Genomic DNA, 23778 nt, shown 5'->3' with positions numbered 1-23778 from the left:
TGCTGGAGGAAACCTCAAGTTATGTTTTCAGGATCTGGGAGGATGTGAGTTTCTATTAAACAAGGTGATGATAAGTCTGTGGGTGGACGTGGAATAACTCACAGTCTACATGATACCTTCTTTTCAGGCCAAACAGGCTGCTGTACTTCGTTTGTTTCCGACTTCAATCTGTCATTTGGGCTTATGCTTCTCCGGCATTAAACAGAACGTGGCTCGTTTTCATCCACCTTCGGACTTCCCTGAATGGGCCGCACTAAATTAGTTTTTTTCCTCTGTCTTGCTGTAACTGTGGAGGGAGTTGGACAGGAAAATCCGGCCCGTGGGTGTTTATTAAAAGTGGAACGAAGTATGAATTTCACAATTGTGTCCAATGATCCGATATTGCGTTTTGTTACGGCTTGTGCAGAATTTAATTTCAATTTCAACAAAAATAACATAATGCTGGTATGTTATCCAGTTTTATTTATTTCTGAAAGTTACAGAAATGCTTCAGCCAAGGATTTATTTATGTGGAAAATATTTGAAGTGTTTTGTCTTACATTTTCATCCCAGACTTGTTTGTTTCTCTCAGGGAACATTTCGATTTCATCATGCAGCATTTGTCCCGGGGAGAGCGTTGCATCACTTTCTCATGTGAAACAACCTCCAGTTAAATCCAGCCATCAGCACTTTGCTTCGCTGAAAAATCACCCGGCCGCTCGCTGCTCTTTATCGGGGGCGCGTGTTTAAATGTGTGATCTGTCAGCACGCAGCCCCGTCTCTTGGAAGCGGCCCCGTGACCTTTTCTTAATCTCAACTGCGTCATCATTTATATTTGCAGCATCGCTGGCAGCATGGCCGAGAGCTTCGACACGGAGAGCGGGTTCGAGGACTCTGAGAACAGCGACACGGCAAACTCCGTGGTCAGGTTTGTTGCCCGCTTCATCGACAAGGTGTGCACGGAGAGCGGCGTCACCCAGGAGCACATCAAGAGCCTGCACTGCATGATCCCAGGTGCAGCATTCACACTCCGTCACAGCCCAGACTCCCTCCGCTTCGTACCTCCTGGGTGCATGTGTTATGTGTTGATGCCAACGCCTACAGAAATGTATAAGCTCACCAACTCCTGACATGTCAGACAGCCTCAGAAAGTGGATACACACGGACGTGTGCACTTGTAGTGTGTGTTCTGGGTAACCGATCCCCGTGTCTGACCCACAGGAATCGTAGCGATGCAGATGGAGGCTTTAGAGGCAGTTCATAGGGAAAGCAGGAGGTTGCCCCCTATTCAGAAGGTGAGTGTGTTCCTCCCCACTGAGCTGTGTGAAAGCTTATATCTGCACAGGGCTTTGTACAATTAAAGCTGTGAATCTACTTAGAATAATGTTGAGCTAAAGAGGATCATAAAGCAAATTCAATTTTGATGTTCTCTCCTGAAGCTGGAAAATATGATTCAGCCGTGCTGCAGAGCAAGAGCTGCTCCCCCATTTACTCTAAAAACCGAATCATCTCCTGCAGGCAGATACATGTATAAAGTCTGTCTATACACTTTTCTTTATAAGAAAACAAGGAATTAGTATTTGTAATAATTGCTAAATATTAGTCCCACTCTCCTTTACTTATGATTCTGTTTAATTTCAATTCACATCTTTCAATTTGGAAATAAAAGTCACTTCCTCCCAGGGTAACGTAATTAACGGACTATTGAGAACGCCTGAATATAAGCCACACCCACCAACTTTGGCAAGAAAAACAATGTGTGCATGTATGGGCTGCATTCATCTATTAGTCGCAGGTGTTCATATTGCAATATGAGATATTTACACTGAAAGTTTTTTTTTTAACTTTTTATATGCAGTATCTGCCTGTAACATGGCTACTTAAAAATACATCAGCCTATCAAGTTATTGATTGCTGTCTTCATCTTCCTCCTGCGCACTAAAACCACTAAAGTCGTCTTCTTCATAGTCATATTCAGCACATTGCTGTCTCTTTCTCACTCACTATAAATCATTTAAAAATACAGTAGAAAACATTGCATGACATTAAACTATTAACGTGAAGGCTGCAGGCTCCAAAGAACTAGTGGTCTGTAGCAGCAACATCCAAATACACACACGTCACGCAGTCAGTCTGCTGCAATAAAGCTCCACAACATATGTAGAAGCAGCTTAAATGAGATTGCTGTCCAACTAAACCTGGCTTAGATGCTTTAATGGGCTTATTAAATCAGCATTAAGCCAAGAAAAAAAAGAACAGTTGCACAATATAACCTTATTCAACATATTTGTATCATCTGGATCTCATGTGGGTACTTTGCAGCATAGTTAACTCTATAATACTGTAACTGAAAGGTGACCAAGTCATGATGTCACACCACCATGCCTGACAAGGGCTGAGGCCTGTTAGGGGTTTGTGCTTATGTGTTTAGTTTAATTTTAACCAGACGCTGCATTAGAACCCAAAAGGTTTCTTATTTGTCTTGGACTTTTAAGTGGATGTTATTCTCCAGACAAGGCCATGTCATTTTAAATGTTACCAGACAAATGGGCAACAGTAAGTGATCTGAATTTACATTGTTATCTTTAGAAAGGGTTTTTTACTCGCGTCACGACTCTTGGTGCTTTTCGTGCCTCCTCTAAATTTAGTCTGGTTTGCAGAACGCCGGTCACATCCAGTTTTTTTTTTGTTTTTTTTGTCCAGGCAACAGCGCACTTTATATTTTGACTTGTGGACCCAGCTGTGCCATATGTCTGCCAGTTCTCTACAAATCATACAATTACACACAAACAAACGTCATGCTATTACCGTCCTGGGAGCAGCTTGGAAACCAACATGCACGTTCTGCCTGCTGCTCACGTGTTAATGTGAGACAAAACTTCCACTCTTAAGAATATGCCAGGATCTGCTAGAAAGCGTGCCACAACAGATTCAAGAGTCTTGATTTGCCTGGATGGTTGATGTCATAATACGTAGAAGCCGTAATGGATCGTTTAGCTTGCAGGAGTAATGAGGTGCACGGGGACTCTGCTTCTCTGTCCCACTTTTCGTTCAAGGACAGATTCAAGAGGCTATAATTATCTCCGGGCCAGACCTCAGTTCCCTTAGGTCGACTGTGGCCTCAACAGGAAACCCTCGGATTGAGCTGATGTCCCTTCTCTTTCAGATTTTGAACTGTGGAACAATTGAATGTTTCTGCAGGTCAGAAGGAGGTGAAACGGCGACGGTGCAGACATGCAATTGAAGAAATTGACCATTGGTCTTGGTTAATAATCAGTCCTATGAACAAACCACTAAAGTGCACTGCTGTAAGCCACAGTGGATTAAAAAGTGTTCAAAACTTCTTTATTTTACACTTAAGTGTTTCATCTCATCAAATTAAATTTAATATAAGACAAATGTAGCCCGAGTACATAAAAAAACACTTTTTAAGTTAATTGAGATTTCATTTGTTAAAATGCTCCAATCCAACTTGACTCCTTGGGAAATATTAACTCTCAGATCTTTACAATTAAGAAATCATCTAACAGAACCCATTTGACAACATGAAGTAGGCTAAAATATCTCGAAAGTTGTGAAACCTGTAGACATGTATCAGTCTGGAAAGGCTTACAGAGTCCTTTCTGTGACTCTGGGACTAGATTAGAACACAGTTTTCCACAAATAGTGAAAACATGAAACAGTGGTGACTCTTTTATTTATCAATATCCTATGAGCAAGGTCACAAAGCAACATAGAAGGTCTAAAGCACTGCAGGCCTCACTAACTTCACTTATGGTTAAGATGCTTTGCTCAAGGATGAGAGAAGAACTGAACAAAAATGGCATCTATGGGAAGAGCTTCAAGGCCAAAACCACTTCTGAGCACAACGAGCATCTCACATGTGCAGCCGTTTACTGTTACCACATAGAAATGATTCGGCAAAACAGAATGGGTCCAAACTGGATCTAAAAGTCTAAGTCAGCGACAACCAGGTATTAGTTAAAGAGAGTGTTCATTTTGTCTATGTCGTTTAACCAATTTGGCTTGGACAGCCTTTGTTTCCTCTAATTAATGTAATCACCATTTGGAAACTGATTATTTTATTATTATTTCATCGTATTATTTTAATTTGATTTAAAAAAAAAATGTTTAATCTGAAACATTTGTAAGAAAAAAGTAAAGATGGCATATTTTTTTATTTATTTATTTATTTATTTTTTGCTGCATGTACCATAAAGTTTTTTCCAGACTATATGGACGTGAAGAGCTATTAAATATTTCTTGGAAACCAGGACTCACCTTTTCTTTCCTTTCGACAGAATAGGCCAGTGCATGCATGATTGATGATTGTTCCATGTGAAAAGTATTTCAACAAACATTCATATAGTTACTGACCAAGCTACTTGGACACGATTGCTAACACAGTTGCATCATATTCTGAAGTTCATATTCTGAATTTTTCTAATTATTTCCATTTTTATTTTTCACAATTTAAAACTGAATAAACAAAAACAAAAGTGTATGCTTTGTCATGCATGTGAGTTCCACTTAAATGTAAATCTCTAAATATAATTATTGCTAAAATCTTTTCTACATGTGCAAAATACCTCTTATCAGTTGTCCAGATGTCGAAAACATAATGTGAAAATCAATAGTTAAGTTCAGTGAACAAGACAAACAACTATTTTTCCTCAATAAGGCACAATTGAGCGAGTTCTCCTGCAGAGATTGAAAAGGGAAATTATTCCCCTCATAGGGTTGCAAATTGATTGTTTTTCTTGGATGTTTGTGGATCATTTTAAAAATGCTGCACGGTGGTTTTTGCACGTAAGGTTTAAAACCTCTCCAAAGAAGCCATATGGTGCTCTGATTAGACATTATGATGATAAATTTATTTCCTGAATCTGAGTCAGTGACGCAAATCTCACTGCTGAGCCGTCCAGTTTTAGTGCTTTCTTGTCAATAAAAAAAAAGAACGCCTCAGCTGGAGCGCGGACGTGCCTGCAAACAGGTACGGCGCCTGTTTTCTTTTTGCATAATGTGCTGGGTTTTTGTGTTTCTCCCACCAGCCGAAGATTCTTCGTCCAGCTCTGCTTCCTGGAGAGGAGGTGGTGTCAGAAGGGCTGCGGGTGCTGCTGGACCCCGACGGCAGGGAAGAGGCCACCGGGGGCCTCCTCGGGGGCCCTCACATCCTGCCAGCAGAGGGGGCTCTCTTTCTTACCACATACCGCATCATCTTCAAAGGCATTCCTCATGATCCATTAGGTACGCACCGAATCGCAGCAGAAGTGGTGTAATTTACATACCATTGCAGATAGTGATAGAATATCCAGTGCCACGTAGGGATTTTCTTAATGCTATGAATGACTTACAAATTCTGTTTTATTTTTCTTCCTGTGTTTGTGCAGTGGGGGAGCAGGCGGTCATCAGGGCGTTCCCTGTGTCCACGCTGACCAAAGAGAAGAAGATCAGCATCCAGAACCAGCTGCAGCAGAACATGCAGGAAGGTCTGCAGCTCCGCTCGGCATCGTTCCAGGTAAACACTCGAGCACGCCTGTCAGGTGATTCCTAGTTTTGCTGGTTGTTAAAATGTTGTTGAGTATAGCTCAGCAAGATGCTGCTCAGAGCTAAATCATCAGCAGGAATCATGCGATTTAAGTGTCGCACAGATCATTTCTGTCAGCTCTCAAAGGCTTGGTGTTATGCAAATATTAAGTGCTTCATAGAGCTGGCACCACACTTACTGGCACCCCTGCTAAGGACGCTCGCCTGAAGATGAATTCATATTATGTTGCAAGTTAATTCCTTCAGTGGGAACAAAATCCAAACAAAACAGTTTTGACAAGTCACAGGTGCCACCACTATTGAGAGGCCTGCTGCTAATACTTTAGACAATTTACTATTGCCAACAGGATAGTTCATACTGTTCATTCCTCTTAGCCTTCTTGGCTTCTTGCTTGCTTTTGTGACCTCAAAATGCCAGTCTTTCCTCCTTTACCGTTTTTCTCAAACGTTTTCAAGATAAATTATTTCCCTCTGCAGCCTTGTCTATCACTGGCCCAGTTCTAAACTGTTTAGTCATTGCTCTGACTGTCGATACTTTCAAGTTTTGACAAGTTGCTGTCATATTTAGAGCCTGAACTTTTAATGCATCCATTTAAATTAATTACATTGATTTTAACACAATTATTCCCTGTTTTTATATAAAAAGGTTCCATTTGGAAGCCATGTGATGTATTTCTGGTACACCTGTATATCTGACGCACAAGCGACATCTGCAAATAACGACAGATGGCAAAACCTTTCTTGTTTTGCCCACTGGAGGTTAATTTTTGTTTCAAAAAGGAGAAAGGAGGAGTTAGCCCATCACCCAAACTATTAAAGCTTAACATGCCACCTCAATGCAAAACATGTTGCTGTTATTAATCTCTTGTGCCCATTTATTCAATAATTTAGCAGCAGAAACGGTTTTTGAATTTAAAATGTTGCTTATTTTGTCGATGTATAGCTTTGGTTAAAATGTGATTAATTGTGATTAATGAAAGCCCTGCAATTAACTTGATTAGACATTTTAATCGAGCCCCACCACTAATTATGTTGTGTCCAATTCCAGTTATCCATCTACACTGTAGCAATTTACAGCTTTAATTGAATGGCATAGTCTCTTGTCTTTACCATTTTGAAGAGTGATTAAAATAAAAAAAAATCACTTTATTTTATTACAGACTATTGTGGTGTCACTTTATATGGAGTTCTCCTCATTTTACGTAATTGAAGGTCGAGTTGTTAGAAAATCGCCTGCATGAGATTACACTGCTGAATAAAGATTTCATTTTATGTCCCTTAACTCTCCTTTGCCAGCTAATTATTGTGGCTAAATATATATTTGTGTAATTCATAAAAGCTTCAAAGAAGTGGTGCGCTTTTGGGAATTAAATAAATACATTTGTAGGAATCCAATAAAAAAGATTGTGCAACTTTTCAGAAACCACTTCTTAACATCACCTTGAGACAGAGTCTTAAACCCAGAACTGACTGGGCTATTTGGATCAAATTCTTCCCCAGCTCTGTAACAGCCAGTGTGATACAGGGAGTACAAATTACGATTTTATGGTTGCTTGAATGCCAGTATGTTTGTTGGAAGTCCACCGATGTGGACGTTCCTTCAACCTGCGATCACCTGCAGTGCTGGGTTACTCCATCCTACGGAATAACAGGCCCCGACTGTGTCACGCTTTTTGGCGCCGACCTTTGATCCTCGTCCACGCTGTGGCCAAACTGGTATCAGTCATGTTATGGCTGCCGGAGTCGTCTGACCTCAACCCTGTTAAGTTTCTGGAAACGGCCGGAGCCGATGCACTCATCGTATGTAAACCTTTCTTTTAGGAATGTGTGGTGAAATCGCAGCCTATCAGCTCAGAGTTGAGAGAGTTTGATTGTTGATAAGACCCACTTTTTTTTTTTTTTTAAGCATCATATTATTTTCCATTGTTTCACTTAAATTTGATGTTTTTATATCCCCTGATAGCAATGTCTGTCAACAAAAAAAGGAACCTGAAATTTACGGGTGTGTTCATACTTTTGGAAGGAGTTCCACTGAGTGTGAAATATCTTTTAAAAATCCCTGTGGTCTCGGTGTTACAAGCTTCTCAGAAACAAAGACAAAAAGCTGTTTATGTGAAACATGTTTTCGTTCTCTTTACTTGCTCTGCTGTAAAATTGTTTTATGGTTCATTCCTGTCGTTTTACAGATCAAACTAAGTCCAGTCGTTCTGCCTGTGCGCGATGTTGTTTCTGCACTGGCTGTGCGTGCGCTGTTGAACGCCCCCCTCCCCGAACCCCCCGCCCCCCACACACAGAAACACACACACGCACACACACACACACACAGGCTCATAGCTAGAACGTTACATGCTGTGTCTTCTAGAGTAAATTTTTATATTGGCGTCTGATATTTTGTTAAAAAACTGTGGCTTTTTAAGTAATCATGTTTTCTGTGTTTCTATTTCAGTTAATAAAAGTAGCTTTTGACGAGGAGGTTAGCTCAGAGGTGGTGGAGATCTTCAGGAAGCACCTACAGAGGATCCGCTACCCTCAGTCCATCTTCAGCTCATTTGCTTTTGCGGCAGGACAAACGGCTCCTCAGCTGATCCTTCCTAAACCAAAAGAGAGAAACACTGGCTTCAGGTTTGCAGACTCAGGGCAGAAATGCCATGTTTTAAATCAATCACATGTAATGAAATGAAGCCTCAGATAGAAGCTCTGCTCTGTTCTCCTCACAGAACACTGTCGAAAACCATTGTCAAAGGTGCGAAGAGGGCAGGGAAGATCACGATGGGCCGAGGTAGTCAGAGCTCGCTGAAGAAGGCCGACAGAGGCAGCCGGATGACCTGGCAAGAAGATGATGACATTTCAAGTGAGAAAAATAGACGTTTTTACATATTTAATTCACTGTGAAGAAAAAAAGAAATAGACTAGGATAAAGTTTTCTCTATGTAATTCTGTGTTTTTTGTATGTTGTATTTAGTATCCGATGACGGTGAACCACCACCCAGCAGCACTTTGAGAGCATCCGAGAAGTCCACCATGGAGCAGCTGGTGGAGCAGTCCTGTTTCCGGGACTACCAGCGTCTCGGTCTCAGCACCATCACGGTCAGCTCGTCTCGCTCCAAATCAGGCGATCAGTTCAGGATCACAGCCGTGAACAGACTCTACTCCCTCTGCCGCAGGTACGGCTGCCCTCTGATCACCTGAGTCTCTTCACGTTTCTTCAACCTTGTTTTTCCCCCAATATATCACACCAAAACTCTGCTTCTCCCCCACACTCTCTTCAGCTACCCAGGGCTACTGGTTGTACCTCAGGCCGTGCAAGACAGCAGTTTACACAAAGTAGCACGATGTTACAGGCACAACCGTCTGCCTGTTGTGTGCTGGAAACATCCGCGGACCAAAGCTGTGCTCATGCGCTCAGGAGGCTTCCATGGCAAGAGTATGGTGGGGCTGTTCAAGTCACAGAACACTTCCTCAGCATGTGGGTTTGCTTTCCAAGAGGCACAGAAAATTCTAGAAACTTGAGCTTTTTGGCAATAAATCTGCTAGATTGCTGCCTTGGATTACGACTTGCAAAAATTATGCCAAAAACGTGACCAGGGTTGGAAAAGAAAACACAAGTTTTATGATTAAAGTGGTTATCTTTTCTGTTTTTGTCTTCAGCACCAGCCTCCTCGTCAGATTCATCCAGTAGCCTTGAACAGGAGAAGTACCTTCAAGCCATTCTTGACTCCATCCCAACCATCTTCAAAATTAACGGCACCAACACCTTGTCCAATCGCTCCCTCATTGGCCTTTCACCAGGTAAAATAGTATTTGAACCACTGGTTTGTTAAACTCTTCGTAGCAAAGCCCATTGTAGACTTTGTCAGGTTGTTGTTTTTTTTTGACTTGGTGTCAAAACAGAGAAAACTAAATATATTAGTATCCACTCGCACTTCATGATCAGATTTAAATATGTGACACATTTTTGATCATCAGGTATAGTTTTATTCAGGAAATTTCTTTCTTACCAACCTCAACCTCAAAATCCAGTATGACTGCCCTGCATATGGATGTTGGTTATAGCTGCTGTAAATAAGTGTTGTTTGGACTTTTTACCATTTTTATTAGGTCAGACCTTTCCACGTAGTGCTATACCAACTTCTTTACTGGACATGTGGCTGTAATGTTTGAAAGCACAATGCTGAGAAATGCATTGCTAGCGGCTTGTATCGCTAACAATAGGCTGGACACTGAGAATATCAATTAGCAAATTCCTCTAGTTTTTTTGAACCTCGATCTAGAAGCTTGGTTTTGTTTGCTTAGGTCCAAGGTCTGACTTATATAGCATGAATATTCACCAGGAGCTGTTTCCAGTTCTCTGTGGCATTTTTCAGTTTATAGAGATAGTTCTTCAAATTTTCTCTTCTGAATTTTTCTTTTGAGAAGTTTCAGAGTTTCTAATAGTTGTTCCAAATGCCATGTATGACTACAAGCTACATAAGTACCACCAGGATAGTTACAATATAGTGTGAAAAACATTTATTTAGACGATATATGTTTCCGTTTTTATTCTGTAATCGTCGTCTAATTCTTCACATACAAACTTAAACTAAATTACACCGTACGCTGATGATAATCAGATGTCTTTGTGCCTTGCTGTACATAACATTATCTGCTTTTAATGACAAACTGCTGACAATGTTTGGCCTCTGTTTATCTTGTAGATTTACTGTACTGTAAAAAATCTACTTTGTCTGCATGTTGACGAACTCCTGCAGTCTGATGTTATTATGGCTTTTATAATCCAGCTAGAGCAGTAAAGATGGACTTTCATATAGAGCCGTACCAGTTGGCCTGCTGTGCACAGGAGCTGAAAACCAGAGCATGAAAATGGCAGAAGGCCAATAATGTTATCAGTTAACAGTAATGGCTCCTAGTTGAAGCGGGGGGCATGAGAAAGGGCTGCTTAAAGCAAACAGAACAAAAGTCATTGTTGCCTTTGCTGCCAGTCGGACTGCTCACACACCTTAAGGTTTCCCAACTGAGACGCACTCTGACCCGAACTTGTTTCCATGTCTCTTTAGAAATTAACCCATAGAAGTGAAGCTGGGGCAGATTTATTAAATGTAGGCTGCTCTTGGAAGTGCGTGAGGATTTGAAAATTGTTGGTCAATGATATCGACACACACACCAAAATTACAATAAGTTATTATCATCTTATCACAATTTGACGCATGTTCGTTCTTGGTTTGCCAGGTTCAAAAAAAAAAACCAAAAACGTTTACTGTTATAAAACCAAACAAGATTCTGAACTGAAAGATTAAGACAAGTTTTAATTTTAACTGAACTAAAAAATAATCAGTAAATATCAACAGGTTAAGCTGCCTTCTCTGCTGCCTGCTGCCCCTACCTGACCTGATTTAGCTTCAAGGGGAAGCATTAGGGCTCTCGTGGGAAAAAAAAACTAAGCTTGTTTTCTGAAGGGACAAGAGGCCACATAGAGTTCATTTCTTCCGATAAAAAAGAAAGTGCACAGCAGCATTTGTCGAAGTTATTTCTGTTTTGTTTTCTTTGTTCTCAGGTAATTGCTTTCTCCCTTTTTGAGTGTGGTCAGCAGTTATCTTTAATGACTTATCTTTATGTATATGTCTGTGTGCGAATGTCCAGTAAAAGAGACGGAGAAAGAAAAGGAGACTGTTTGTATTTAAGGGATTTAAAAGGAAATTGGTACAATAAAAGGTTATGTCAGAATCACCAGACTGTCTAAGGTCTTTCCTTGGTTCATTCATCTCGGACTTCTCCCAGCCCTGCCTGAATCCTGCTAACCCAGACAGTTTCTGCACATTTAGCTCAAATAACTCTTGGTTTTGGATCAGAAAGGATTTTCAGAAGGGTAAAAAAACAAACAAGCAGATTTTGCTGTGGCACTATGAGCTTATGTAGACATACTGAGTATGCAGTTCTCATCTAATTCTCATTCTGAAACTCTATACATGTAGCGTGCGACTTGTGTTTACATCCTGTTTGCTGTGTCACTCTTTCGCCTTCAGGCAGTGAAAGAAGAACGTCGCGGTTATCAAAGATGGCTCCCGTCCACTTGGACATCCCATTCTCAAGCAGCTTCACCAGAGGAGGTGCGTGTTTCACGTTGCTTTTCAAATATTCAGTGTTGTGTGTGTGTGTGTGTGTGGTTCTGCTGCCGGGTGAAACATGAAACACAAGTGTCACGTCAACACCACGTCTATGAGATCAGTGTAAATTCAATAGCTCCATAAATTTAAATTCTTCATTTGTGAAAATTAAGCTTCTTTGTGTGGTGAGAAAATTCTAGAAATATTTATATTTCATTGGGGTGAAATTCATAAATGGCATCTGTTTTTTTTTTTTTTTTGCTTGTAGTTTTCTGGGACTCATTAGCATTGCTGTAATGCTATCTACCAGATGAAGACATAATGTACCGTTAAGCTGTTATATTATTGTGACTGCTTGTGTTGGAATGTGAACTCTTGGAAAGAAACCTCAGTACAGTGTTTTTGTCTCAAAGTCAGCATTAATTACCTATTACTCACCAATTCAGTATAAAGGTCAAAGGCAAAAGTATTGTTCAGATTGACTCAGCGGATTTTGAGCTCACTAGTGGAAGCATGACACATCACCTCCTAAATGTTTTGCACTGGCGAGTGCTTTACTCCCAGTTTTTTGAGTTACGAGAACCGCATGCAAGAAAAAACCTTGGGAAAATATTTGGTAATCTAGAGATATAATTAGGTTTTTCAGTTTTAGGATTGTTTTCTTTGCTTGGTTGCAAAATTAGATGTATTTTGTCATGCTATCTTTATGAAAATGTCTGAAATTGTTTGCTAAACCATTTTTACTCGCAGCAGCAAAACTGGGAGAGGGGCACGATGACACCCAAAAAAGTTATTAGAAGAGTTTTCACTTGCTTAATTACATGTCTAGTTAACAGGCGCCTCCCTGTGGTCTGCACAGTGTAAGGTGTAATAACCCTAAACACTGCCAGTGGCTGAATTTATATTTGATTAGTGACTTATGATTCAATAAAAAAAAAAAATGGCAACTTTGTTTTTTGAATCTGGGCTGTATTTGATCTAGCTGTGCAAAAACTCAACTATTTAGACATTTTCTTAAAGACTCTTAAAGCATTGTTTGTGTTTTTTTTATATATATATATCTACATTTTACTCTAGATGTTTGTATATGCTGTATAAAAAAATTTGTAGATGTTTTTAACCTGAGATTTTCTGTGGGACCAAAACTATGACTGTCATTTTTTCATGTAAATTAGATTTTTAAAATTTGATTTTAAAGAAAGTTTAAAATATGTAATCATGTTGTCATTTATAGCGGGTCGAAGTGATTTTGGTAATCTCGCCTGACCTCAGACAAAACATTTAACTTGAATTAACATCAAACGGTGCAAGAAAGATGGTTGTGTCTTTTTATACAGTGTATGTAGAAGATCTTTTGATGTTTTTTTTTTAATGCTAATATTTATTCATCCATTCATCCATGTTCAGTTTTTTTAGCCAAAAGTGTTTTTGGCAAACAAAATTCAATACTTCTTTTTTGCTAAAAGATGATTCATTTTTGGCAAAAAAGTTGTGACGATATTAAAAAATGCTTTTTATGCAGAAAGGGCTTCAATGGTGATTGGTTATGTGATTAGCTGTGTCTGGGACACCAGGAGGCTGGCGCTCGCCTGGGGTGCCATCATGCACTGCTCTTAGGAAACAACACGTCACATCTTCTCTGCACAAAATAAACCTAAATCTGGTCTTTTTTTTTTTTTTTGTCTCCTCCAATCATAACATTGGAAAATTCATTCATGCATGTTGCTGTATGACAATCATTTCCCCAGTCATTAAAACAAAGTAAATTTTAAATTGTTGCTACATATAGCCCAGTCTACTGTTTGTTTGTTTGCATGTGTGTGTGAGGTTGTAGGTTTGGTTGGTATGGTGACGTTAATTTGCCCCATCCTCTCTCCTGTACCCAACAACCTCCCAGTGCTTGAGTACAGAGACAAACTATTCGCTCACTCAAACCAAAAACCTGCCACTAAGGAAAGAATCCACAATCAAGGTATAGTGAAACTGTTGCTTCCCCTCCTTTCTAACACATCTGTAGAGCCTCAGCCTCTCTGCTCCCTCTAATCTACACAAACGCTCACTAACCAGGTCAAATAACATGGCTCATTCTGCTGCACAGCTCTTGCTTAGACCTTTGGGTAACATCCTGCTAATCATGGCTGACTTCGCGGCTGCTCCTCTGGGAGCTGTGGTTTTTCACAAGCAAGAGTGGCTGCTTTCATGTGGTCCTTTTCTGTTGTTCATGTCTTGGCTCAGCATTGCTGTGGTCAGCTACGAGCCGGGTCCAAAACGACAAGGAGAGGAAGCCATTTGTCATAAAACAAGACTCAAACGTAATGAAAATCCTGCAGCTCAGAGAAGACACGTCAACTTAGCAAGCAAGAAAGGTGCATGCCAGGGAATAGAAATCCTGCAGATATATTTGCTGTATGTGTGACGCCAGTGTTTTTCTGTTTATAACTGAGCTCACATCGGCATCTTAACCCTGTCATCAGGGCTGGCTTCAAATGTAAACAGTTAGCTGATTGTAGCTATGAAAAGTTTTACAGAGAGCTTATAAAACTCGATATGTTTCAAAATAAACTTCAGCATATTTTGAAGGGATTTTAGTTTAAACGATTAAAAGCTCCTATAAAACGTGTCTGCTTTAAAGCGTTTGGAAAAATGAATGAAATTCAAAAGGACTGAAAGTGATTTTTGTGGAAAAAAAAAATCACTTCTCTCAATGGTGATTTACGATGTTTGGACGTTATGGCATGCTGGCTATTGTAGAAATTGGTTCGTAGACTTGTTGACTCGCTAAGAATTCCAGCAACTTCTGCTTCTAATATCTCGGATCCGCACAGGCAACTGCTTTGCTGGCAGACACTGAACATTAAGGTGTTTATATAATCCAAATTGAACGGCTGTGCATGTGAATGCAGTCTGCATGTCGTACGTTATTCATTATTCAGTCGTAGTGTATTTGACAGCATGTGTACATTAGTGTCATTCAGACAAGCCGGCTCCTGCATGTGTGCGAATGTATGTGACTTTTTTTTTTCTTTTTTTTTTTTTTTGCAGGCATGTGGGCCAGTCTGCGTTCAAGCGGCAGACTCTCTCAGCACCCGTCACAGGGCGACGTGGGCGCCAGACTGGCAGGGAAGAATCTGGCGCCCCCTGCAGGAAGCAACAGTCTGCAGGCTCAACTCCGAAAGCATCGAGCCGCCTTTTACATCTTCGGAGAAAAGTCACATCTCAGGGTGAGAAAGAGAAAACCAGAAGCTTTGATAAGTTTTATTTCTCACAAATATTTGTAGCTCATTCATGCTGTTTTGACCTAATTTCTCCTTTTATATGATCCGTGAACACAGGTTCAAATATTTCTTTTAGCTGTTTAGGTCGTGGTGGTCACATTGTTGTCGTGATCTATAGAAATCATGTTCCTTCCCTGCGATTTGACATGTATGTTTCCGTTAATGTTTGCCTGAAAACTATGGCAGAGTGTTTAAGTAGCGCATCATCCAGAACATTTAAAGATGATCTATTGTGCTTCCTTAAACAGTTAGTACAGGTCTATGGGCAAGTGAAAATGGCTGCAAACACATGCGCAATTGTACAACTAAACATATTTGAAAAGCAGAAGTGGAGCCTCCACCATAACCAACAAGAATGCATCAAGTGGTTTCTGGATAGTAAGTCAACAACCAAACACTTCTCTTTTCCAGCAGCCATTGTACAGCACATACAGTGGTAAAACCAGCTGGCCAAACATGCTGGAGCTCAGCTTGGGTTGGCAGGCAACGGGCTGGGCTCAACTAGGGTTGCTAAGTAACGGTGTAGTGCCTGTCAACTGTGACTTAATAATTGGGAGGTCTTTTTTCTAAGCGCTTGGGTTGTTTTTAGAAGCAGTTTAAAGTATAAAACAGTGCAAAATGTGAATTTTGCATAGTTGCATAATGTTCACCTACCAGAGTTTACAGTTATGGTAAGTATTGGGAAATTACACCCATCAGCTATATAATACTGTACCGGAGTTCAGGTGCTTGTTAACTCAAACTACCAGCAAATGACAAATTCAGATGATGAAACTTAGGTTTCCTTAATACCACAATGACAAATCCATAGCATTTAAATTTATCTTGTTCTTGCCTTTGATTGTGAACACAACACAGGGACTCAGACTGGACTCCTCCCTGAACTGTGAACTGGTGCCGGTGGAGTTTGCAGACGCCCGTCAGGTGAAAGCTGCATTTAAGAAGCTGCTGAGGGCCTGCGCCCCCAGCGCCCCCTTTTCCGACTCGGAGGACTCCTTCCTCAAAGCCCTGGAGGAATCTGAGTGGATGCTGCAGGTGACTGACAGCCAACACATCTACAACACAGATATTCACTTGAAGTCCGGCTGAAAGTTATGTGGGAAGGAAAGGGTCATCCTGTATAGCAGATTCACATCATGGATAAATTATGTGAATAAATCCACTCTGAAGCCATTTTCCCAAAGGAAACACATTCTAAAGCAGGGCTGAGAGCATGCTAGTTATCTGATTGGCCCCCTGCAGCCTTGCACTTGGCACACAACACAATCTGTGGGAAACTAGCAGCGCTGAATGAGTCCTTTTCCCCCAGACCGAACACGGCAGCATGTCCATGGTGGATAAATGTGTCTATATTTGCTCACATGCACATATGTCAATGTCTCACAGCTTCACAAGATCCTGCAGCTGGCCCTGTCTCTGGTGGAGCTTCTGGACAGCGGCTCGTCCATCCTGCTCAGCCTGGAGGACGGCTGGGACATCACCACACAAGTGAGAAAGCTGCATTAATGCCTTCCTGAGCGACACAAATAAACGCATGCAGATGTGAGGAAGAGAGTGAGATCAGTTGATCCACAAAGACTTTTGGCAGATCTCTGCTGATTAAGATCTCAAGTGAGACACCCAGTTTCCATGTGCTGTCCACATTACAGTGAGGATTTATGTGATTTGATTAGTGCTGCGAGTGTGTTGTGAAAAAATTTCTTTGGTTTAAATGCCTCTTTGAATCATTTTGGTTCCTGCTGATTGTTTTACGTGTGGAGAGCTTCCCGTAAATCGTTAGCTTGCGCAGCCATGCTGAGGAGTCCTGTCGTGTCACACTTTGTTTCTGAGTAGTTTATAGAGATTGAAAGCAGAAACAAGTACCTTCACACCGCACCTCAGAGGCAGCCATGTGTGATTCATAAATATGCCGTTTCTCCTCTTCCCGCTCATCCTCTGATCGGCTGCGTCTCCGATATCCAGATATGATGATAAACTCTCTATTTCAACCTCGCTTCACTAAATCAGTCATAAATCTAATCTTGGTTTCTGGGCTCATGGTTCTGATTTTGTAGGTATGTAAACATGTCTAAGTGCGGATCTGTTGTCGGTATCTTAGCATTTTTTATTTGTTTTCTGAGCTCATGTTTTCCATGGTGACCTGCGCTCATGCAAGTCTCCTGATATGTTTATGAGGCTTGTAAGGCCCCAAGCTGCTTCTCTGAGGTTCCCTCATGTGCGGCACGTGTTCGGCCCTGAGCATCTTTCTCCATGGGCCGCCGGCTCCAGCAGGCCAGGTCCAGCTCGGCCCCGGCACCAACAAATGGGATCCATATGCTTTGGCTCTCCCTGCCTCACTTCATAGGCACCCAGCAGACAGGATACAGAACTGTCTTTGCTTTTTTTTGTTTTCTGTTTTTTCTTACACACTGTTCATCGCACTTCTTCAGAAGCTTCGTTTAGTTGCCAAAGCTAAAGATACTTTTCACTACTTAGGGCAGGGTCTTCTAGTAAACCTCACAAGGGAAAGCCTAAACTTTGTTTCTTGCTCATTCGACACGCGTCAAGGCTCATTAGCTCAGAGGACGCGGGCAGGGAAGCAGGATAACCACACAGCATGTATGGACAAGTGGTTCTTAATAGTTGTTTAGTAAAAATTGGACAAGTGTGCCTCAATGGTTTCGAATATAAATATTGAGAAATTAGCTTTTGTTTTTATTTTTTAAGATGATTGTCAAGCCCATATTTAGTCATCAAGAGCTTCTTTGCTTTAAACTGCATCCTTTTCCAACACACCTGAATCAAACGGCAGAGTCCCCTCCTCAGCGTGTCATTCAGCTTTGCAGACGCCTGGTAACAAGCTATTCATTTCGTTGGTGTTGGTAATGGATGCATCTAAGGTTTGCATGATAGTAGCTCTTCAGGACTGGACTTAGGCACCTCTGATCAAGGCTGTGTGACGGCGTTAGGTTTGCTGAGAGCTGCGGGTGCGGCTCAGCAAGTTGATACATCACAGGTTCTGCATAAACGTAATAAAACAGCTTTCGGCCTGTTTGATTAGTCCAGCGATGAAGAATGACTTTTGATGGTTATCAGGACTTTGCCTGTCTATGCAAATTACAAAAATACACTAATAACCTTGATATATTTCTGAATAGCAGTGTTGCATAAAGCATATATCATTTACAGATTGTTTTTGAAACGATCTCTGGCAACAGAGAGTAAAAATTAATGTGAAAAATTCAGTTACTTCATTGCTATGATATGTTCATTGTGCATTGCCATTTTATTGGGCTGTAACATCAAGAAAAGAGACATGACCACAATACTTTATGTGCTCAGCAAGAGATGTCAAAGTTCCACTCATTTCAATTTAATCATTTAGCGCGACATCAGCGTGAAGGAATGCTCTGATTTTCTTTTAAAATGCTCTCTCAGGATCAGACGTCAGAACTGCATGTTGCATGGTGGTCAGTTCATTGTTTGCATGTGCAGTTTAGGGTTTTAGCAAAAATAGCTGGTAGCTAAAATACTAATTTGAAGTTCGACCAAATTTTCTTTTTCTTGTGTCTTTAGAATTTGCGTACACGCAAAAAAAAAAAAAAAAAGATTAAAATATTTCTAAGTTGTATTTTTTGTTTGTTTTTTTTCCTCCAGGAACTTTCTTTCCCACTACTAGAGAATTTATAAATCAAACTTATCAGCAGTGATTTAATAACATTAGACATCTCATGTAAAACTCTGCAAACACTCTGTCTACGCTGATGAAGATTCACCTAATGAAACATCCTAATGAACCGGCCTCTAAATTAACTGATTTTCCCACACTTGGTCCCTTGGTCCCTATTCAAACCGGGATCACATCGGCTCAACTTTCTCACATTTACAGTATTGCAACACACTTTTTAAAATATGTCAGCATAAATGGCAGAGTTAACAACTTGATCCTTGTCTTAATTCCTGAATTCTTAAAAGCTAAAAGCGCCAAATCCAACGTGTTGCATGAAATACAGAAGTTGACATCTCTAGCATAAAATTGAGAGCAACTTATCTGTACTTCATTCAGCCTTCCTGTTTTCTGCTTATAGTTAAACCCTCTTTGCTCTCTCCTAAATAGACCCCGTACATGTCCATGGTTCATTTTTATACGTTACCTTGTAGGAAACAGTTTCCTTTAATTGGCTTTTTATAACTCTGTGCTCAGTCTGACTTCATGTTTTTATTTTTTTCAGTATTGTAGTGTGTGTGTCAGCCTGACCTGACAGCAACCAGATGCTTTCACTGATGGGAAAAGAAATAAGATTCTTAAATTTCCCACTAGCCTTTCCTGAGTCGGGGTCGATTTGACTTTGCATTTCTAATGAGAACCTGAAACCGTATTATGCAGGTGTGAAAGTATTTACCTTGTTAATGGTCGATCTGATGAATGCTCTGATCTTTGTTATTTTTTTTTATCTGTTGTTTCTCTTCTCAGGTTGTCTCGTTGATCCAGCTGCTGAGCGATCCCTTCTATCGAACCCTGGAGGGTTTCCAGGTGCTCCTGGAGAAAGAGTGGCTCTCCTTCGGCCACAAATTCAGCCAGCGGAGCAATCTGAGTCCCAGCAGCCAGGGCAGCGGCTTCACTCCCATCTTCCTGCAGTTCCTGGACTGCGTGCACCAGGTGAGCTTCGCGCCTCTCCACCGCAGAGCCGCCGAACCTTCCAGCATCTCCTCCTCGGCTACGTGCCTCTCCTCAGCTTTCCCTCCGTGGCTCTTAACTTCATTCATGACTTGCTTGTGAGCTCAAAAGATTCCTCAAAACTAAGTAGACAAGTTGAGCTTTTCAGCTGTCATTAATTAGATGTTTGTGTAACTAGGCACCTCTCAGAGCTGCATGTGTTACAGTTTATTGCACCTAAGCGTGTGCAGAGAGGCTGCTACCCAGATGCTCCGTAACCTCGGTGATCAGAGATGAACTGTCTGTTCTCGCGTGTTTCAGTGTTTTTGTTTAAAGCCGCATGTGGAAGATTGCAGTTTTGGGGATTGAAGAAAGGAAGAGGGGAGAACTTCAGGCATTGTGGGGGCGGGTGGGAGGGAGGGAGGGAGGAGGAGGGAGAGGCGCAGATTTAAGAATGAATCCCCCACAGCTGAGGACCAGAAAAATCTGTCCTCTCAGAAATGCAAAATTAGAAGAATGCTGTGGGGTTTTTTGTGTGTGTGTGTGTCTCCTGAGGTCTCACAGACCCACTCCCATACACTTACATCAACGCATAGTTTCTGCATTTGTCTTTTGAAAGTGTAGGCTTGGCAAACAAGACGGATTGGCGGCGTTTCTGGGGTCTGGAGAGTTATAAACAGGGGAAGGGAGAAGAGATTCGGACAAGAGCTGAAAATAGAAGTGCCTCATCTCCAAAACAGCTGTTGTTTTTGCCAGCAGACCCAGGTGGCCTCAAATATTCAGCGCTCTTGTCGGCCACCTCACCCTTCTGGATGGGAACAATAGAGCCACAGTCCAGTCTGGACTGTGTCTGCGGGTGGTGATATTACTGACCTCTGAGGGGGACAGGAGACGCTCCTTCCTGTTTCTCGTTTGCACGCTGGAGAGATGTGAAGCCGATGCACAAAGAGGCATCTCAGCTGTCCCACACATGGAGACACGCACAAGGACTTTCCCTCCCGGCCTCTAGCTGTCTTAATCTCTTCTTCTTCTTCTCTTTTTTTTTTTTCAATGTCCTTGCAGATTCTGGACCAACATCCTATGGAGTTTGAGTTTAATCAGTATTATCTAAAGTTCTTGGCCTATCACCACAACTCCAACCGCTTCAAGAACTTCCTGTTGGACTCAGACTATGAGCGCTTGGAGCACGGTCAGTGTCATTAAAGTTTAAACCAGGGAAATGGGAAAATAATTTATTATGCTGAACTTTGTCACCCAGAAACTGAGTGAGTTGAAAACATGAAAACAGTCTTGGACAGCCACAGGTGTCAACGTTACTGTCACAGCTTTGCAAAAGTATTCACACCCAATTAACATTTTCCTTTTTTTTTTTGTCATGTTAAACCCTGAAACTTGAATGTATTTTATTGGGGTTTTATGTGATAGATCAACACAAATCAGTTCATCAATACACAGTGGAAGGATGGCGATAAATAGATACAGCGATATGTTATCAGTGATAATCTTAAGAGGTATTTTAGAGAACCTTAGTGAATAATCAAGGGAGGCACGGGAGAAAGGTCGGGGAGAAAGTTGTGGAAAAGCTGAATTAAGTTTTAAAACGATAGCACCGGTCATTGTTTTCCTTTGGAAGGATGTGCCTTGGTAGGATGAGACCACTGTATATTGTTTTAGTTGACATGCAAAGTGCTAAGTGGAGCAGAAATCTAAAACAGCGCATCGGCCTTAAACCAGGGGGCTGCAACATTTTACAGCCTAAAGAGTCATTTCTGCTCTCAGGCCAGCCGAATAAAACTTTAGCGCTGCAAATGTCACAGGGCTTTTTGGAAAGGTCAGCTCATAAAATTGTAAATAAATATCTACTCTCGGAATTGCGTGGTCATTTTTAAAGAACCACAATTTTATTCCTATTTTTTATGGCTTCGTATAAAGATAAGCATAAAATTTAGCAACAAAAAGAGGTTGGATCACTTTTCTGTGGGATGGAAAATGAAAAGAAAAACCAAAAGCATTTCGATTCCTCATAATTTCCAACAAACAGATCTACAAACATATTACATAGTTTTGGAATGAAACGCATTCCTTCATTTCAACACGAGGGTAATGTTTGAAACCCTGTAAAATACACCGAAGTTTGAGTTTGTGATTTGAAAAAATTCAAAGTGTAGAAATATTTTGATTAGGTTGATTAGATGCGCTGAATTTCAATGCACTATCAACTTTTTATCAGTCCATTCTATAAACTTTAATAGGTTGTTTTCGTGTGTTTTTGTGGTATCACTGCTGGTTCTTTTGTTTATTTACTTGGTCGTAATAACTCCCACTTCAAAGGGCATTCCCATTTCTACAAACCCGCACACTGATTGCTTTCCTCCAACTTTTATGGCGACCTGTTTGTTGTTTTGCGTCAGCTGAAACGATCTCCTGCAGACTCACGGGTTGGGGAATTCATCTGCTCCACCTGCTTCTGCTTTAAACAGGGTTGCTGTTTGAGGACAAAGTGGACAAACAGGGCCGCAGAGGCATCTGCATCTGGGACTGTATCAACAGGATGCACCGGAGGAGTCCCATCTTCTTCAACTACCTGTACAGCCCCTCGGAGAGCGAAGTGAGTCTTTCTGCTTCCCGTCGCTGCAGAAACCAGCGATGGTAAAATAAATGGGGAAACATTACAGCTTCAGCAACAGTGAAACGAACCACGTGTGTCTAATTTAATTGACAGCATTAAGTTAAGTCAGTTGCAGCTCAGCAAACGCTCAAATTGGAGCCGTTCGAAGTGCAGTTAAACAGCGAATAAAAGCCATTGCCACATTGTAAAATGCTTCGTTATTTTTCCTGTTTTTTCGCGCAATTCAAAACTAAACTTAGCAAAGTTTTAAAATGTTGCTCAGGACTTCTCGGTAAATCCAGCTGCTCGTTATTTTCATATTTACCGGTGTAAACCACGTGACTGCATCGAAATGATTAGAAATATGTAGATGTCTGACAAAAGCCAGTCCCTGTGTGGGGATTCATTTATCACATACTCATCTTTGCAGCTGTTAAGGATTATTTTATGTTTACCTGCAGGTAAACATAAAACTGTAATCTCGGCTCTGCTAGTTTCATCAAACTTAAAAAGAAACCGTAACTTTAAACAAAACTGATTGAGTGCGTCGTCCTTTTGAAGATGAAACATTCTAGATTTTTCCCTCTAATCCCTTTTTACGCCGGTCTTCTTGACAGCTTTCTCTTTATCTTCTTTGACGAACTTTTGGTAACTTGACTTCAAAGCCTGATTTTTAATGGACCTCAACAGCACAAACAGCTGCTGTGCTGCAGCTGGTCATGAATTTCTGACACCAATCGGTTAAGAGTGCTTTAAATCAGCATTTTAATCAGATCCTGGGGATTTGACCACATATTATTTTTGTGTTTGACTCTTGACGTAATTTCCTCTGTTGACCTCTTCCACTGCATCAGTGTCTAAATATCACAGCTTATAAGTCCTGAAATGATTTCTGGAGAAACATTTACCCTTTATCATACAGAACTGAGCTTGAAATGATAGAAAACATTATGTTTTTCATAACTGGGAGGTTGGTGATTGTGATTACAATGATGGTAGAAATAAAGTCTACTTGGTTTACAAACCCCCCAAAAGTAAAGGTTTGGTTTGGATTGTCCAAACAGGAATGTAGTGGGACAGTGCTTGTCCACGTCCTTATTTAATGTCCACTTTGATTCACGGATGAACGGATTTTGGTCATTTGAAAATGCATGGATGCTGGAGGCTTCATGTGTGCTATAATGTGAGTTTGTTCCAGCTCTCCTTGATAATCCAGCTGAGGAAATCCTTCAGATTTTTCTTCACAGATTGTTAGATAAAATTTATCTGGGAAAAATTAAAATAGGTACATAAAAGAACCTTGGAGTGTGATTTAACACCCGTATGCAGATGACTCCCTGCTGAGCTTAAGCAGACAGTATCAGGTTGGACTCTATAGAGTAACCTACACTGCTCTTGTTGTGCAGGTGATCCTGAAGCCGTGCGTCAGCATCCCCAGCCTGACTAAATGGGACTTCTTCATAGAGGAAACTCTGTCGACTGGACCATGCTACGACTGGAGGATGATGGCGGTGAGGTCAGAGAGCACGGAGGAGGCAGACGCCAACGCAAACAGCAAGAGGAGGATCGTGTGGCCGTGTTACAGCAACGTGAGCAGTGCCCAGCCGGACGCCATCACCAAACTTCTCACTG

At 41.1% G+C, this 23778-nt stretch overlaps 1 protein-coding gene across 2 annotated transcripts in view; it reads left to right on the top strand.

Moving 5' to 3' along the window:
- Positions 1–23778, top strand: part of sbf2 (SET binding factor 2) — a 98716-nt gene that overhangs the window by 70901 nt on the left and 4037 nt on the right. Inside the window, exons 20-37 of one of the 2 annotated variants that reach the window (XM_014997183.2) lie at positions 821–993; positions 1201–1274; positions 5031–5226; positions 5370–5497; positions 7973–8148; positions 8244–8377; positions 8489–8690; positions 8796–8992; positions 9175–9315; positions 11547–11630; positions 13525–13599; positions 14670–14848; positions 15761–15937; positions 16289–16390; positions 19356–19541; positions 20601–20727; positions 22019–22146; positions 23553–23777. In XM_014997183.2, the coding sequence (XP_014852669.2) occupies positions 821–993; positions 1201–1274; positions 5031–5226; positions 5370–5497; positions 7973–8148; positions 8244–8377; positions 8489–8690; positions 8796–8992; positions 9175–9315; positions 11547–11630; positions 13525–13599; positions 14670–14848; positions 15761–15937; positions 16289–16390; positions 19356–19541; positions 20601–20727; positions 22019–22146; positions 23553–23777 (2704 nt within the window). The remainder of the gene's footprint in view (positions 1–820; positions 994–1200; positions 1275–5030; positions 5227–5369; positions 5498–7972; positions 8149–8243; positions 8378–8488; positions 8691–8795; positions 8993–9174; positions 9316–11546; positions 11631–13524; positions 13600–14669; positions 14849–15760; positions 15938–16288; positions 16391–19355; positions 19542–20600; positions 20728–22018; positions 22147–23552; position 23778) is intronic. The other variant, XM_088004286.1, reaches the window with a different exon arrangement.

Source organism: Poecilia mexicana, unplaced genomic scaffold (assembly GCF_051168715.1).
Source record: "Poecilia mexicana isolate PSO_F unplaced genomic scaffold, ASM5116871v1 scaffold_3, whole genome shotgun sequence".
Classification (NCBI taxonomy): Eukaryota; Metazoa; Chordata; class Actinopteri; order Cyprinodontiformes; family Poeciliidae; genus Poecilia; species Poecilia mexicana.
Note: the sequence above shows the minus strand (reverse complement) of the source record. Positions and strands in the feature narration are given on the sequence as shown.